Source organism: Pinus tabuliformis, chromosome X, assembly GCF_031772625.1.
Source record: "Pinus tabuliformis cultivar Carrire ecotype Pingquan chromosome X, CPIR1, whole genome shotgun sequence".
Classification (NCBI taxonomy): Eukaryota; Viridiplantae; Streptophyta; class Pinopsida; order Pinales; family Pinaceae; genus Pinus; species Pinus tabuliformis.
The window spans coordinates 1,149,432,272-1,149,451,235 of NC_142308.1; the positions used below are offsets into that span (position 1 = coordinate 1,149,432,272).

At 36.8% G+C, this 18,964-nt stretch overlaps 1 protein-coding gene across 2 annotated transcripts in view; it reads right to left on the minus strand.

The window, feature by feature from the left end:
- LOC149143966 (Peptidase family M48 family protein) overlaps positions 1-18,964 on the minus strand; it is a 147,087-nt gene that overhangs the window by 119,566 nt on the left and 8,557 nt on the right. The window contains exon 3 of one of the 2 annotated variants that reach the window (XM_089446531.1): positions 5,739-5,822. The exons of the other annotated variant lie outside the window; for it this stretch is intronic. Within the exon in view, the coding sequence (XP_089302657.1) occupies positions 5,739-5,822 (84 nt within the window). The remainder of the gene's footprint in view (positions 1-5,738; positions 5,823-18,964) is intronic. 2 annotated transcript variants of the gene reach the window in all.

Below are 18,964 nucleotides of genomic sequence, written 5' to 3' on the forward strand. Positions count from 1 at the left end.
TCAAGAAATTACCAAAACAATGAAGACACAGACATGTTGAAACTTCTAAGTATTACCCGTTAGAAATTTAATATGTATTCTTCTAGTTTATTTCTTCTACTTGTTAAATTCGAACAAGTTATTTAAAACATATAAATAACGAAATAAACACAATACAGTGTCAACATCTACAGATCAACAACTGAAAGAAAACAAACACACAAGTGACACCGTTATTTTTGGACAAACGTCCCCGGAAAAACCTAATGCAGGAAAACCAGTGCAGCTATTCCGAGGGTATATTTATTATGCAGTATTTCCTTGAGTACAACTGGGTGCCAAACTGGCTCACTCGACAGAGAAAAACAACCGGCAGTAATACCTCTTTATTCAAAAACAGGTATTCAAAAAACCTGTCCCACGAAACCCTCTCCAACAACTCTAAAGCACTGTGTCAGCATCCTACTGCTCTGCATCAGCCCTCTGAGGCACTGCACAACCTCTGGGACCCTCTAAGTCACTCCTGCTGCCTTCTGCATGGATGACGCAGGCCCTTTGGCCTCTGCGATGTCTCTACTGGGCTTTGCGTGGCATGCTCTGGCCGCTGCTTCTCACACTCTGCCTCTGCGCTGGTCTCTCGGCACTATCTCTGCCTCTTTGTCCAGTACTCACTACCCCTTGCTATTGATCACTGATTCGACTTTGCTTAGCAACCCCACTCTAGCAAATCGAATGATTGATCACTCTGGTGTATTCTCCAACTGACCCTTAAGCCTCCTCTTATACTTTTCCTGTTGGTCCTTCAACGGCCGAAATTAAATCTCTAATCAACGACTAAGATTAGATTTGGCTTGATCCATGACTTTTGGAACCTTCTAACCCAGTTTTATATTAATACCCATTAATATTTTATTTTTCCTAAGTTTAGACTTGGGAACTCCATTGAAAATATTAATTATTTTAATATCTCCCAAACCGGTTAGAATCTGCCCTAACCATTTCTAGGTCTTGGAGATCTCATGTGCTTTAGCCTCTCCACTAATTTTCATGGCTAGAGCACATCTGATGCTACCCCAAATCAATAAGACAAAGATCTTTGTTCATCAAGCAACAAGACAGAGTACACAAGATATAGGCTCCAAGCCAAGGCAAAACCCCTTCAAGGGGAAAACCTAGAAAAATGATTCTCTTCTTCTTTAGAATTTGCTTACAAAGAGACTTCCAAGACCCAAGGACCAAAGCCCACAACCCTACCAAGCACCAAGTTAGCCCCCAGCAAGATCTTCTCCAAGGGAACATCCAAACTTCAACATACTACAACTTCGTCCCAGAATTCCGGCCCTGCAACTGCTTCTCAGATTTTCAGCCATACAATTTTGGCCTCCTGAAACTGCAACTTCACAAAAACCCTAGCTTCGCACATGTGGAGAGAGAGAGAGATTTTTAGCCCAAGAAACTTTGTTTTTTCCTTCCTTCGTCCTTCTAGCACTTCTTCACCTTCCCTATTGCAGATCGAACTTGACTTGGATGATGGTCTCAAATGAGGTCAAGCTCCTTGTATTTATAGCCGCCTCCTTAAGGGGTCGAATATCTTGCTCTTAGGCCGACTTGGTCTTGGGATACAAAGTGGTTTTTTCTTGATAAAATAATATCTTTCTTTATTACAATAAGTCCAAATGGTGGACTATGACACATGACCAATAATATTTGGTATCTTAGAAAGACCTAGAAAATCTAAAAGCACGAACATGTTTTTTGATCAAACTTGAGTATGAAACCCATACTCCAAAATAAAATTTAATTTTTCTTTCTTTATAAAGAATATACAATGTCATGATTACAATTAAGTCATTATGAAGACCGAACCTAGTTACAATTTTCAACACAATACATATCCACAAATGAGCAGATTGTGGACATTCTTACCAAGCTTTTGTCTAGAGTGAAGTTTGTATACTTCAAAGACAAGCTTTGCGTGATGCAAAATGTCTCCCTCGTTGAGAGGGAGTGTTAATGTCTTTGTAGGATTAGTGATACCATCTCTTGAGAAGCCATGTTAATTTAATTAGGTCAAGTTGATTTGATCAAGAGATTCACCAGAGTAGTCATGCTATTGATTGGGCCATGCTAATTTAGCCAAGGTGAATGGCCCAGGGGTAGACCTTCTCCTGAGAAGCCATGCTGATTTGACCAGGGAAGTTAGATACATTTACCCAAGAAGCGATGCCAATTTGGCTAGGCCACACTGATTTGGCCAGTGGGGTAAATGGCTCGGGTTACTCACATTGCTTGCCCATGGATGGAGTGATCTATATCTGTCAATGTGCATGTGAGGGGACACTACATCAACATAGCAAGCTCATGAACTTTTCTTGAGGAAAGAGAAATTTCATCTAAGGAAGATACCTCCCTCACTAAGAGGGAGTGTTGATTTTTTGTAGCATCAAGAGGTATTCCCCCATGGAAAAAGGGGTCTCCAAGTCAACCTAGAAAAATTAAAATAAAATTTATTTTTGGAAGTGACAGGTCGGCCAAGGAAGTCAAGTTGGCCCAACCAATAAAAGCATGTGTCCCTTGGATATTTCACCCCAATTCAACGAGTATAAATAGAAAATGTGATACCTCATTTTTTCTCCACCAACAAAGAGCAAGTTTTCTTCTCTCATTAACAATCTTGAACAATAGCATGTGTGATGAAAGAGTCTACGTTTGACCGAGTTTGATTGGTCGTGACCGAGTTTGATTGGTTGTTGACCGAGATTTTGATCACTATTTGACCAAGTTTTTAACTAGGGGTTGACTTCAAACCACAAGACTATTGACTACAGGCTTACCACAATTGACCTTAGGGTTTTGACCATAAGTCTGAGTTTGACCAAAGGGCCGAATTTTGACCACCATGTTTGACTAGCGTTGACTTATGTGTATTTTGGTTGGTTTGACTAGCATTGACTTGCTACTATTTGACCTGGTTTGACTAGTATTTCGACTTGGATTATTGACACAAAGTTCTAGATGAATTGTTGATTTGTAAACCTTGTTGAAGAATAATTTCTCCTAAAGAAAAGTTGTTGGGTTTTCTCCCAAGGTTGGGTTTCCGAGAGAAAATTTGTGTATCTATTGTGCATGGTTGTCTTTCTATGATCTTTACTATTTCTGTTGCATTACTGTTGAGATTTTCTGAAGTGTAATTATTCAATGATAGTAGTGGCACAAAATATTGGTTGAAGATCATTAGGAAATAATATCTCGCAAAAAATTGTATCTATTGTACTTCTTGTAGAAAATTCAAGACTCAAGCTACAAAATCCTTTCTTGCATACAAGTCTAATTCTTGGTTACAATAAATTCTAGCTCTTTGAATTTGTCAACCTAGAAGGATAGAGGATTTGGAGTAGATGGAGATGGTGCTAGAGATGGAGCGTTTTTTGTGATCAACCCACACCCTTGAGGGTGCTAAAATGTCTGGCTTACCTAACAACACCTAACTTTCACCAGTGTTCCATGGGGATGCGTCCCCCCACCTGGGAAACGCATCCCTGCACTTCCTTGCGCTATGGGGACATGAGGACGTCCGGGGGACGTTTCCCCACGTCCCCAAAAAACCGAAACGCAAGGAAACTCGAAGGGGGGATGTTTCCTCCCAAAAGAGGAAACGTTTCTTGTGTTTCAAACAAAATTGAGGTCAAATTGCTAAAAAAAATTATAAAATATCATAAATAGACTATGAAATTTGAATCAATGGGGGCAAAGTGTTTTTTGGTTTATTCATATTTGAAGGGACCAGCAACACAATGGGATGTCGATCCAGAGGATGATGCACAAGTAGATATGGGGGTGGGATTTGATGAGACACGGATGGGGTTGGTTGGTGTGCCACTTAGAATGTTTGAAAATGCAAGTGATTCTGATTCAGATGGTGGCATGGTTATCCCTGATTTATTCATGCAACAGCTTGATTTATTCAGATGTAGACTTTAGTTTGTTTTGAATCTTGATATATGATATATTAGACTTGACTCAATAAAAATTTGAATCTTGATGTAACAGACTTAACTTTTATTTCAATATTCAGTGTTCATAGTTGGAACTTCAATATGGTTTAAACTTTTATATTCATTATACAATGTTACAGTTACATGTATGATTCTATCATGCTTTTCGTTTTAAATTTGTTTCAGTTATATGATTCATCCATTTATCCTTCATGATGTAAGTGTTATATAATGATAAAGACATTTAAATTATAAAATTTCAATGATATATTTATAATTTTTTAGTATTTTACTATTTTTGTCAGGGTCCCTTGTGTTAAAGACTCTGACATCCCCCCATGTTTCCTAAAAATTGGTGGGGAGCTTTTGCATAGGCCGCTCCTACATTTCCTCGCTCCCCCATCCCCATGTCCTGGAAACTTGGTGGAAGTATGGCTTTCACCCATGCTCTTTCTTTTCACTTTAGCTTCAGCTAATGTGTTTGGCTTTGTTTCATTGAAGAAGAAACTCAAATGACCTAGGAATGCATTCATGTAATACATCAAGGTGGTTTCCTAGGTAGGTTGGCATGATTGTGGGATCTCTTGCACAACCTTATCAAATCTTGCATTAAATTCATCAATATATTCATTCTCATTTCTTTTAATATTAGTCAAAGCATTTAAAATTAAATAAACATCCTTTTTCTCAACACGTCTATTAAAGAAAGCATTATGACAAGCATCAAAAGAACCAATGCTACTATTAGGCAAACTTAGGAACCATGTACTAACATGTTTCATTAATGACAAAGTGAAACATTTAAATAAAACATCTAAATGGCAAACCACCAATGTGTCATATGTTCTATGAACGCATCCCAATACTCTCTAGCCCCAATAACATTGTCCCCACTAAAGGTGGGCATTCTTTCAAAGAAGCTAGCATGCCATGGGATTCACCTATGTTATTAGTAAATCAAAAGGTTTGAACAAATCAACCACAAAGAAGCCATTATATCTTGAGCAAGTAAATAACTTTCCAATAATCTTCTTTTATCACGTAAAGCTTCAAACCTTGATCTATTATTTTCTTCCATGACTTTTTTTTGTACTTTCTTCTCTGATAGACAAGTTCAGTCTTAGGGACTTGCATAAGCTTACCTTGGGGGTTTCTTCTTGTAAAGTACATCTTTATTGTATTTTGTTGTTGTGTCAAGTCACCAAATGAGACCTATCAAATTAGTCTTACAAATCTCACATAGTACAAAACAAAGGAAAAACCTACCAAGAGAATGGCATTAGAGTGTAGGGATCTTTGACCTTATTTGTGGCAACAATGACAAAAATGTTAGCCATGTACGAGAAAGATTAGAACTCTATAAGATGATGATGTTGTTGATATGCTGAATTATTTGACCGTATCCTTGATGACAACACCAAAAAACGTTACCACTTGAATTAGTTGCCTCAACAATATAAGATGAAGGTGTTTAGTAAGCACACAAAAGATGCACCGATTGTCACCTTGAGACACACTCCTCTCACTTTATCCCAACTTTATAGTACCATAAAGGGTATCCCAATCTAGAAACACTTAACCAACAAGCCTAAAAAATAGTGCCTAGAAACACTTAGTATGGTGAAGATTAGGAGTTAATTGAAACAAAATGCTAAGTCCGACATATGAATGATAATTGCAAAAAATATAAACTAGCATTCAAATCTCACTCAAAATACAACATAAATGGTTATTTGATGCTAAGAGTGAGGAAAGGGTACATACATCAGGTAAGATGAGTTGTCCATCATTGCCACTTGATTTGTGACCTAATTTGGCAAACCTTGCTGCTATATTACACTTCGAAATCTGAAAAACAACCAAAAGAACATAGAAATACCAGATTTGGAGTGTCTTTGAAGCAACCCAAAAGTGTGGAAACACACTACGATGATAGATGTCTGGGTGCTTGAACTCAGGAATTGAAATAAAAGTGAAAACACAGCCTAGCAATGATAAATATGCAAGTAAATGATAAGCTACAGCAATCTGATCCAAAAACTTGTGTGAAAAGGGGGTCCAATCCCCTTAAGGTCAAAACAGAAAAATGCCATAATCAAGATAAAACCTTTTACAACAACACTTAGGGCAGATTAAAGCATTTCCAAATATTGATAATATGCATTTTAAATACTTCAAAAGTGAAACTAGGGCTTATATGTCTTATGTTCACTAGAGCTATTAGGGTCAAGATGAATTCCCCTTTTAAGTTGGTTATTCAATGCTTGTGGATTTGAGCAAAGAGGTAGAACCCTAGAAGTCAAAAATATCTCAGTCTAATTAAAACAAGTTATGAAACCAGCCCTACTAGAGGGGATCCCTCCAGGGGGAAAGACTTCACCCATAATATCAATTACAAAATGAAATAAATCAAACCCTTGTTGATGAACCCTAGGGTATGGCCCAACGAGGATATTTAATCATTTACCTCACACCAACAAAGGAAAAATGAGAGATTTACCTTAGACAACTCCCTCCAAGTGACAAAGTTGCCCTTCAAATGGATCAATCTTGGTAGCCATGTTAGTAATCTTGAATAGACACAAAATTGCCTTTGAAAAATATGTAGAATAACCAAGAAAAAGAGACTTTAAAGTTGACACCAAAGCTTCATGAAAATAATTACATTATGGCATCTCAATAATTCACAGCGATTTGGAAGGAGAGTGAACTCTCTATTTATAGATAAGGCTCTCAACATCTCCCCTTTTTATTCCTTAGAAAATGTCTAAGAAACATTGAAGAAAGGTTGACTTGTCATTCACAATAGACATGGAGACTAATTTACTACAAGATTTGAATTTAAAATGCTTTAAACCCTCAAAAAGAGATTGAAGGAGGGCTCTATTTGCTTCAAGGAGGGCCGATTTGCCTTAAAGGTCCAACATTCCCTTGAAAAATGGCTTGAGATGATTTGGAGGAAAATTAAAAGGCCCAACAACTTGCTTTTCTTGCTCAACGCTTGCCTGGAATGGACCTTGTGACCTTCAACAACTAGGAAAAGGTGGACGGCTCCTTCACTTAGTCCAAATTTTCGCTGCTTTTGTGATTTAAGGCTTGACTTTGGTTGCTTTTACCTTAGTCTTGTTCCATAGGACGAATCTTCACTTGAGTTGACCCTTGCTTTGCTCATAAGATATGCCATGTTGCCCTATTTAACCCTCACAACTACCCCAAGAGAAGTCAAACCCCCTTTTAGTGAAAAAGGGAATACTTGAAATGGCATTTTCATAAGGGCAATTTGAGTGCTTCAACTTGGAGATGATTTAGCGTGCCTTGGAGAGTGCAATGGACCTCCTCTTTGCCTTAGAGAATGTGAGGCATTACCTAGGGTAGTGCAAATGCATTGTGAATTGTGAGACTGCCATGAAGAATGATGGACATGGCCAAAGAAGTGAGCATACATAAGAGAAACGATCCATGTGGGGAATAAATATAGGTGTGCTATGGTGTTTCCATCATAGTGCGATCACCCTTTATAGGACTAATACAACAAGTGATCCTTTAAGCCATGTATTCTAATAGATCCACCTCCATGATGTCTGAATACCAACCCAAGACATAAGCATTTACGTTGAGGCAGAGAGTTACAGCACACTAAGGGGAAGTTGGAAAAACCACAAAACCAAGCACCATCAAGATGAACTAAGAAGATCGGTCATGATCTTCCACCTAAGGCCATAGATTGCACACATTTGAGCATATAAATTGTGTGGTCCAAAAAAAATTGGGTATCCTTGTTGAAAGAGGGTTAACAGCATCCAGTCATTAGCATCACTGTTACATATTTTGTTGGTTCCTTTTTCCTTTAGACAACTCATTGTTCAAGAAAGCATAAAGATGCATCATTCCAATTCAAGATTCTTCACCAGGCATTAGGAGGTTGGGTCACAAAATGTGGTGCAGGTATTGACAGAGGCAACAATGATTTGGACCCCATGTATTGTGCATGCTCTCTGTTGTCCACAATTTTGTCAACAGCCCTAAAACGCAGTGTACAAGGAAGTGGAAAAAAAAAATTCAAATATCAAAGTCATCTGGCAGCATGAAGTTATCATTGTAAACCTAATTGTTGTGGGGTCTATTGTAAATAATGCTAGTATGCACATTTAATTATGTAACAACACCTAGGTAAGCCTCTGGTTTTGGCAAAGAATTTCATCCTATGAAGTTTTTTAACCTCCCAAAATTATGTGTGTTTGTAAACATGCCTAATCGGCAAAGTTTTTCTTCCAGCTATAACCCCAAAGCTAGGGTGGAATTCGTTGACAAGGTCTTACATGAATCCTAGTGTTTATCGAGTCTATTGTAAAAGTGTGCTTAGGAATAATTTTAGTGCATGGTCCTTCGTATTTAGAACACCATGGCTAAATTATTTTATTATAAACACACTTGGTTTTATACTAGATCATATTGTGTCGCAGAATTGGGTAATGTCTTGAGGGTCTGGCCTGAATGTGTATTTTCCCTTCTAAAAGTTGAATTAATTGTAATATTTTGATGTAAAAATATTTTACTGCATGGTCCCTGGTAATCAGACACCATGGCTAAAATATTTGAGGGTGGAAAAATTATTAATCCCCTCTAGAGTCATTTAATTAGTTTTTTCTGAAAATTTAAATAAAAACCCTAAGTCAAAAAATTAATTAATTTTGAGTGAAAATAATTATAGAGAAATTAATTTCTCTCCCAGTGGAAAATAATCTAAAAATTGTGGGTCAAAAAAAAGTCAATTTTTGGAGGCTCTTGGAAAAATAGATATTTTAAGAAAATTTGAGCCCTTGGACCTTGGTGGTTAAGTCAAAGTCAATTTTTTTAGGAAATTAATCCAAAATATTAATTTTTGGATTAATAAAAATGGTTTTTAAGAGAAAATCGAATTTTTCCTCAAAAATAAAAATTCGACATTGGAGATTAAAAGATGATCAAGTTATTTTCGACAGTTGAGATTATTTTGACAAAGATCAAGCCAACTAGTCATTATTTTCCACTTGTAGCGGTTTTCTCTATATAACGAAGTCATTTAGCTTCTATTTCCCATCTTTGGATGTGGTGATTTTGTAACACCGGTACTAAGCTACTGCTCTGTTGGGAACAGTTTTTCTCATAATAGAAAGACTTTGGGGTTCAGTTCATGGTGTTTTTCTATCTGTTGATCTGTGGTATGTGTTAGCTATGTGTTGATCTTTTATATTGTGCTAAAATTATTTAACTGTTATTTCATTTGTCAGTGATAAGAGCATTCTATTGGTACAAGCTATCCTAAGTGATCTGATTCACCATATGAGCTAACAGTTTGTCATAAGATTTGATAGAGATTTATAAGTACACTAGACCTTGGGCTCCAAGTTCACAGACTATGGGGAAGAGTTGACCTTGTTTGGGCTCTAAGCTTTGATTGTCGTAAATTATTTTGCAGGAGGGCTTTGACTGATCTATATTTCGAAATCATTCATCCATAAAATTTACTTAAAAAGGATTTTCAAAATATTAATTGATCTTGGGCTAAAAAGATTTGACATGCTAATGAGAGCTAAAAAAATTCTTTTGAAAATATTGTACATTCGTAAATATTTGTAAAATAATTTTCTAATCCTTGTTTTATTTTGTAGCACTTGCGGTTTTGCAGTTCTGAATTTGTGTATATATTTGGGGTTCTGGAATTCTTTCATTCATTTTGCAAGTGAATCCTCAAGCCATTAAAGGAAGTCAAATTATTTTGTGGAGGATAAAGCCCTAGAGCTGGGTTTGAAGGGTTTCACCCTTCCAAGCAAAACATCCAACCCACTCTAGCAAATCGTTGGGGTTTTTTAGGTTGATCTAGGCCTAGGAAGGCGAGATCTACCTTCTAAACCTCATCCAAGCTCAACGTTCGGCTAGAAAAGGAAGACAATGGCCCTTAAGGAAGCAAATTTCGGCATTTTGTGGATATTTTTGTATTTGCAGGGGTTCTGAAAAAAAAATTAAGGCCCGTAAGGCCTAGCCGTCATCTCTTCTAGCCTAGTTGTGGCCTTTTCTACCTCTGTGTCAGCATTTTCTCCCTCTTTTTGTGAGTCACAACCCTTTAGGGCTTACCATGAGCCTTAGAAAGCCCCTCTCCATGGGTTGCAGGCCTAAAGGCCTTCCCTTGCCCCTGTCGCAACCCTTAGAGGGCTTTCCCTTGAGCCGCAAGGCATTTTTGGCTTTGTCGTGGCTTTAGAAGGGTCTCAAACCCTCTCGGCCCTCCTCCCTTGCCCCTTTCCCCTTAGTCGCAGGCCTCTTAGGCCCAGTTGCTGCCTATAAGAGGCTTTTCCTTGTGTGTCATGGCCTTCTTAAGCCTTCTCCCCCATCATTGCCCTTCTTTGGCCCCTTAGCCCTATCGTTGGCCTATTAGCCCTCATTCCGCCATTCTTCAGTCATTGAGTTAGTTTGCATTGGCATTTTGTCTCTAACGTTTGGTTTTGCAGCAATTTTGGAGCTAACTTGGTGGTTGCATGTGGTCAAGTTCCTTGGAAGAGCTCTCCACTCATCTACAAGGCCATTAGGTCTAGTGGTTTGCCCTCTAATCCTATTTGCCTCATCATTGTTTCCCTTGAATTCTGAAGCATTTTATGACAGCAGTGTATTCAAAGCCTAAACGCGTCTAGAGCAGTCCTAATCTCATTAATTAATCACCTAAGGCATTAAAAATTAACCTTACGGAATTGATTGCATATAAGTGAAGTCTAGAGCAGTCCCAATCTCATTAATTAATCACCTAAGGCATTAAAAATTAATCTTGTGGTGGAATTGATTGCATACAAGTGAAGTTTTGTGGACTGTGAAAGAAATTCAAGATTTAATATCTTTGCTACAGGCATCTAAAATCGCCTACAGTAGTGATAAATTCACATAATATTGGCATAATAGTTAAAAGGCAAGCATATTTTATCATTAGTAAATCATTGACATTAGTTGGGCTTGCATTCCTTGGCATATCTTGTCATTTCTTGAAGGTTGTCATAATAATCAGAGGTCTGATATATGCATATTAAAGTCTGATATAAGCATAACAGTGGTGTCAAAAGTTGTTGACAGACATCTCATTCCTTTGGGCATTCATTCCTTGCATCCTTGTGCATCTTGAGTAAGTGTTTGCTAGTGAAATTTGGTGTTTTCCTTACTGTTGCAATCATTGCACTCAAGCATATCGTTGTTTGCACCCTTATTGACAAACATAAGTGCTCTAAAGGGATAATTGAATTGGTAGTTATTGGATAAGATTGGCATATTGCTCTAAAAGAATATATTGTTAATGAATGTTCTCTTTCTCCCATTGATAGCTAGCATTATTGTGATTTTGAAATATCTCTACTTATCATTGCTATCACATTGCTAAAGAAGTAATTGGTTACAATGTAAGCAATTGTCTATTGAGATCTTAGCAACATTTTTGGCACCATCTATTTGTTCCATTGAGCACGTTCTTGTGGTGAAGATTGTCATTTTACATTGTTGAGATCTTAGCAACATTTTTGGCACCATCTATTTGTTCCATTGAGCACGTTCTTGTGGTGAAGATTGTCATTTTACATTGTTAAGTACTTCATTGTTTTAAATTGAATATCATTGTGATTTATCTCGAAGTACGTAAGATCCCTTAAAAACTTCACATAAAGAAAACCACTCATATTTTGCACTTACATTTCTAGGATTAGCCTTGCACTAATTAATTTACCTCCAAACATATGCTTGGTTGATAGAAAGATAGAACCACTTTTCTCACCCAGCTTGCGAAGCCTAGACCCTTTTTTGTGGTTAACACGGTGACCTTGCAGTCATCAGAGTCACAGTCTCTGCAGCGCTGGAGGCATCAAGTGGTTAAAACTCCTAGGGAGGTATCATTAATATAGCCTTTGCTATCTTCCCCTAGTTTTCTCTCTTACAACCTACACTAGGGACTAGTTTCAAAATAGCTGAGAGGAAGGATTCACTTAGAATAGGCATCTAATTTAAAATACACCAAGATCTTGCATTTCACTTATTTTTAGGTATTGCATTCTATATTGGATAGTGAAGCATCTTAAAGCGGCAATTGTTCATCGGACTTGGTAAATAATTTATATTAAGCAAGTATTTTAACTCCATTAAGGCACTGGTCTTTGAAAGTAATCTAATCTAATCACTTAACTTGCTAAATCAACCAGGTTGCTAGGCCATTCAATTGTGTCTCCCAAACTTTTTGGTTGCCAACGATGCTTTCATCTTCACATTTCAGAGGGACTACCCCCCATATAGCCTGTTGTAGGGAGACAACTAGAACGAAGAGGGCAAGGATCAAAGTGACAGCCCCCACCCTAAGTCGTTGTCGCATTCACCGGTACAATTTGAGCGAAAACACACTCAACAATGCATTAAAAGATATCAGAAAAGTAACTAGAAATGTACAATTGTTTATTTACAACCACTATACCTCAGCCATATACAATAGTTACTCAAAAAAGGAATTCATCAAGCCTGGTGATAATAGATATGCTAGCTACCTCCTTGTATTAAAGAGGATGATGGAGGAGCAGGAAATGTTGCAGCAAATGGTCGCAAGCCCTAAATGGACTAGATGTCCAGAGTCCAGGTCAAATAATGGGAGGAAGGTGAAACTTCAAGGTGGAATAATGACTAGTGAGCAGATTGCAAATACTTGGTATTGTTCATAAGCCTATAGCAGAGGTCATCTGAGATGCAGCCTCGGAGTCTTCTAGTATTTGGGAGATTTAAGAGACCATTAATTGTATGTTGGAGGAGATAGAACTACGATTCGTGGAAGGGATTTTAAATTGCAGATCTACACACAGAAAATATGACCCATCATTTGGAGTAGATTGGAAAACATGAACAAACCATTACACATGGCAGAATATGCTCCTAATCTTAAATGGGGGAGAGGTCTGAGAGGGTGTCTTCTATCTATGATCTAGAGGTAAAGCATGGATTTAGAAATAGCATTACAAAGATGTTCCCTACAAAAGAGGGAAAGTTGGTTCGACAACAGTTTTTCAGTTTTTCAAACTTAGTGGCTCATTCAACAAACCATATGTGAGGGATAGTTTACAAGAGATGACCCAAGAATCACCAATGGCGTGGTAGAGGATTCATGGCAATGGAGATCTAGAGCTTTGCACTCTTGTTGGACATTCTTAATCTCAGATTGCCCTCTCTTTTGCAAACGAGAGGAATTGGTCCACTTATAGCTTATCCACTCTGTTAAAAGGAACAGAGACACCTCTAAAAGAGTGGACAAGCTCATTATAATAGATAGTGTTAACACCTTCACCACAAGAAGATACATGAATTTTTAAAAGCACTAACAACTCGATGGGATATTGATAGAGAGGATGTTCTACAAATAGATGGTGATCACCAAGACAAGAAATAAAAATCGTTTTCAGATCCAGTGACATTTGTTGTAGACGATGGTGATTGACAGTGATATTGATAGGGATTCTAAGCCATGATGATAGAAGTAGAAGACCAATCAGTAGCACAGGCAAGTTTTAAATTTATAATTTGACATTTCTTACTTCAGTACTATTAAAACTTTTATAATGATTAACAGTGTTCCACGGGGACGCGCTTCGTCGCTCCCAAGACAGGGAAACTTTTGGGAAACATTTCCCCGTGTCCCCTTTTTGGGGAAACTCCGGGGGGGGGACCTTTTCCTGGTGACAAAAAGCGTCCCCATGTGTCCCCCCAAATCTTTTTGCTAATAACAATTTAAGAAAAAAAAAACAAAACAAAAAACAAATTTTAATATAATTAAAAAAAAAAAGTAAAAAAATAAACCCTAAAGGATAAATTATAACTTTAAAACATAATCATTCACATTTCTCATTCATTTTGTCCATGGGGTCTTGGATAGATCGTGATCAGGTGCTTTGTTAAGGCACTCCTTGATGTGAAGTCACTAGTTCAATTCCCCACCCCAATCAGGGTGATATATTGGACATGATGAAGATGTAGTCTTGCCAAGCTTACGAAAAAAAAGTTTGTTTGAGGTAGCTCAATTGGCAATGGCCGTGAAAATGAAGTCTCACCGAACCGGAAGTCTTGGGTTCAAATCTTGTGCTATCCCCCCAATCAGGGTGAGAAGTTGGACATGATGAAGATGTAGTCCTACCAAGCTTACAAAAAAAAACATTTCTCATTATTTCTCATTAAACCTACAATTTTTCCTTGTCGCCCGACATTTTGCTTCTACTGTCCCTCGACATTTTACCTTGCCGCCCAAGATTTTCCTATTGTCGTTGCTCGACATTTTCCATCTGCAATTTGTTGTGATTCAGATTTACCATCGACCATGGGCCTGAGACATTTGGCGCTACAATTTTCATTTTGTGACTTGGAGATGCCGGATTGGAGTTACGATTTTCATTTTGTGACTTGGAGACACCGGATTGGAGCTACAATTTATTATTTAGTACTTTTTGAGAAATTTACTAGTATTTCACTGCTTTCTATGTTTACTTTTAGTTTAGTATTCTATGGCTATTTTAGACTTTAGCGTAAGGTCATTGTAATATGATGAATTTACTTTTGATGTGCATTATGTAATTTCAATTGTCAAATGATTAATTTAATTTAGACGTACCTTGCATAATATTAATGCCAATTGCCAAATGATGAATTTAGATGGTACATTGCATAATGTCAAATGATGGATTCAATTCAGTGATTTACTTTTAGATTTACAATTTTACATTGATGATTGCAGAAATGTGAAATAATAATTATGATTCATAATCGTCTGATACGAAATGATGATCATATTTAGATGTACATTTCATAATTATTAAAATTTACTATTTACTAACTTACTTATTGACATATTGTTGGGATTTTATTTTTTATTTTGATATATTAAATTTTTAATAATTTTATAATTTTTATGATTCTCACGTCCCCGTTTTATCCCCGAAATTTCCCTAAATTTTGGGGTTTCTTATATACGTCCTCCTTGTGCATATCCCCGCTCCCGCGTTTCCCGTCTCCGTCCCAGAAACTCATGGAACATTGATGATTGATGATTAATAATTATTCATGGAACATTGATGATTGATGATTAATAATTAATAATTATTGGTTGTCATTATATTGATGATTAGTAATTATTGGTTATGTCATTGTATTTCATTTTGATTGAGTTCATTGTGTTATCATGTATTATTAGTTGTAACTTCCAACTCATGCGTATGAGATCAAATCTGAGAGTTTGAAATACAATGATTCATTACAAATGAAATGACAAAATGGACAAAATGTGAATTCTGAGAGTTTGAAATACAATGATTCATTACAAATGAAATGACAAAATGGACAAAATGTGAATTGTGTGTTACAATTTATCATTTATCATGTTATATTCCAAATTTTAATGTTTCATTGTTCAACGGAGATTATTTTGTTTAAAGCTTGATGTGTAATCAGTTGTAATTTAGTATATAATTTATTTTTATACATTTGCAGTAGGGTCCTCTATGTCTTGTACCCCAATGTATTCTAGCATACCCAGAAATTTGGCTGGGGTCTCCACTAATAATGGATGTGTCCTCCAAGTCCCTGCATACCAAAAGCTTGGTGCAACGGAGATCAATATTAGAAAATAAAGCTCAAAAGAGTGATTCCTTCTGATCAAAGTATGCAGAATTTAACTTGTGCAATATATTGATTTCCCTTGATAAAGAATATACTTGCAGAAAAAGCTGCTTATCGTTGTTTTGTAAAATCCAAAGTTGGTATATAACTCTTCCAAGCATTCAATGATCAGAGGTATACATCAATTTCCCTTCAACAAACTATAACAGGAAGCTGTTTCATATTTTCTTATTACATAACACAACTTAACACTCTTCTAATTCTTTCAGAATTGTCTTTTATGTTTTACAGTTTTCCTTGTAAAGTTATTCTCTTAAATTACCTGTAACAGGTACTTAATTCACATTACAACCTTTTCCAACAGTTCATGAGTTGTTAGTTGTAATATTATATCGTGATTGACTAATAATCTTAGGCCCATATGAAGTGTTGGGTACGTCCATTGCAGAGGATGGTTGAAAGTATTCAATATATTTTATGCCCCATTCTCTCACAATCTTCTACATTGCTTTTTATTAGTAAGCCCTATAGTTCTGCCTTTATTTAGAATTGTGAGTCAGAAAGCTATATGTAATACTCTATTTCAGAAAATATAGAGACCTTAAATCTAATGTCATGTTTTTATTGGCCTCTTCAAATAGACTTCTTAAAAGGGCAAAAAAATTAGGCCCCCTGCATATAATCACTATTAACTTCTCTAGTTACAGTATGTATTGTAGAGAAGGCTACTACCAGACATGAAAAGCACTGGAAAGGATCATTTGGAAGATGAATTCACAACTCACTCAGAGATGAGTCTACATATCTAGGAAGCAGCACCAAACACAGTTATGAGATCAAGGGGACAGGCGAAATAGAGATGACAAATAAGGAAGCCAATTATAGCTCAATGAAAAAAACTAAGACCAATCCTACATTAACTTTTTATTCCCAATCCAGCATGAGTTCATATTATTTCTCCTGAGATTAAGATGTAAATATATATTTAACCTATTTCAACTACAGTAATGTCATGATATTTTCTTCATCTTACTTGGAAGTATGATTTTAATTTTGACTTTTCAATGTTGAATTATAATAAATAATGGCAGACGTGTCCTCAGACACGTAATTTTATTAATCAGAAAAAAAACAATTACATAATTGATTTTGCAAGAGTTTACACCCGAACAACCAAACACTCTTGCAATGAGCTATTTATAAGCTCCATGTCCTAACTACCTCTAATTATGGATCACTTATTAAATAACAAGTGTCCATTTACATTAAATGCTATTCAAACCAACTAGCTAACTAATCTCCTAAAATAGAGCCTAAGATACGACACATTTGGAGAGCCATATCTTGTTACAACAATATACTAATTTCTAATTGTCTCCATTAATTAATCATTCTAGAATAATAATTATTAATTTAATTTCTTAAATTAATAATTATTTTATTTCAATTTTATAACCTATGATAATAAATTATTTTTGGATCATCTAACATTCCCCCCTATAATCCAAAGATACATTACAACAGATACCAAGTTCATCCCTGAACTTAGTAAATTTTATTCTGCCAAGCGGTTTCGTGAAAATGTCGGAGATCTGATCTTCGGAAGGACAATAAACTGGCTTGAGGACATCTTTGGCAATGAGAGATCTGATATGATGATACTTGGTGTCCACATGCTTTGTCTTTGAATGAAAAACTGGGTTCTTGGCAAGTTTGATGGCTGACTGGCTGTCAATGAATAATGATATAGCTTCTGCCTGAGAAATGCCCAAGTCCTGCAAAATTCTGCGCAACCAAACAATTTCACATGCTGCTTCCCATGCTGAAATGTACTCTGCTTCTGCTGAAGAAGTGGCCACTGTAGCTTGTTTCTTACAACTCCAAGATATTGTTGCTGACCCCATATTCATTAAATAACCTGACGTTGATGCTCGATCATCAATACTCCCAGCAAAGTCGGCATCGGAATATCCACCAAGTACAAAAAATTTAGTCTTTGTGTAAAGAAGACCAAAATCTTTTGTTCCTTGGATATATCGAAGAACTCTTTTGGCTGCATTCCAGTGGCTGTCTCATGGTTCCTGCATAAAACGTGAAAGAATACTGACTGCATAAGATAGATCAGGATGAGTATTTGTCAAATAAATCAAGCTGCCAATCAACTGTCTGTAAGTTGTACTGTCCACCTTTCCCCCCCTTCAAATTTTGAAAGTTTCAAGTTTTGCTCCATGGGGGTAAGAACGGGCTTGCAATCCTGCATGCCAAAACGCTGAAGAACCTCTGCTGCATACTTACTCTGAGAAATGAAAATATGATGTGGACGTTGGAAGACTTCAACTCCAAGATAGTAGTGAGGTAATCCCAAATCTGTCATCTTAAAACCTGCATGTAACTCCTTTTTCACCTGTGCAATATGATCATCATGATTGCCAGTGATGATCAAATCATCATGATTGCCAGTGATGATCAAATCATCTACATACATAACAAGAATTACCAAATATTTTCCCTGTTGTCGCACATACAAAGTATCATCAGATTCACTTCGTTGAAAACCAACTTTCTTAAGGTATTCATCCATCTTTGCATACCAAGCTCGGGGAGCTTGTTTTAATCCATATAAAGCCTTGATCAATTTGCAGACTTTATGTTCTTGTCCTTCAACTTCAAAACCTGGTGGTTGGGTCATATACACTTCCTCCTGTAAATCCCCGTTGAGAAAAACACTTTTCACATCCATTTGATGAACTTTCCATCCTTTTTGAGCGGCCAATGCAAGTGTTAATCGGATGGTGTTCCATTTAGCTGTTGGAGCAAAAGTTTCTTCATAATCAATGCCTTCTTGCTGTGCAAAACCTTTTGCGACAAGTCGTGCTTTATACTTCTCAAGTTCACCCTTCTGATTATACTTAATTCTGTAAACCCATTTACATCCTATGGGTTTAACATTTGTTGGACAATCAACAAGTTTCCAAGTGTTGTTATCAATTACTGCTTGATATTCTTCAACCATAGCCTGTTGCCATTCTTTATGTTTTACTGCCTCTTTGTATGTGGAAGGTTCAGTAAAATCATTTGCTATCAAGGCAAAATTGCCTTCACTTCTATGTGCCCTTCTGGTGCCAGTTTTATTCTGTTCATCAGGCTTGACATCTTTCAAAAGTTGAACTGCCCATTTCGGAAGTTGGTGCTCACTTGTTTGCGCTTCTGTAAAGTCCCCATCATTGTAAAGAGGATTAATATAAACTGATGTTCGTCGTTCAGGTGAAGAATGTGGAGAATCACTGTCAAAAGAACTGTTGCTGCTTGGAGATGCGGATGAACTGCTAGAAGACCCAGATGAT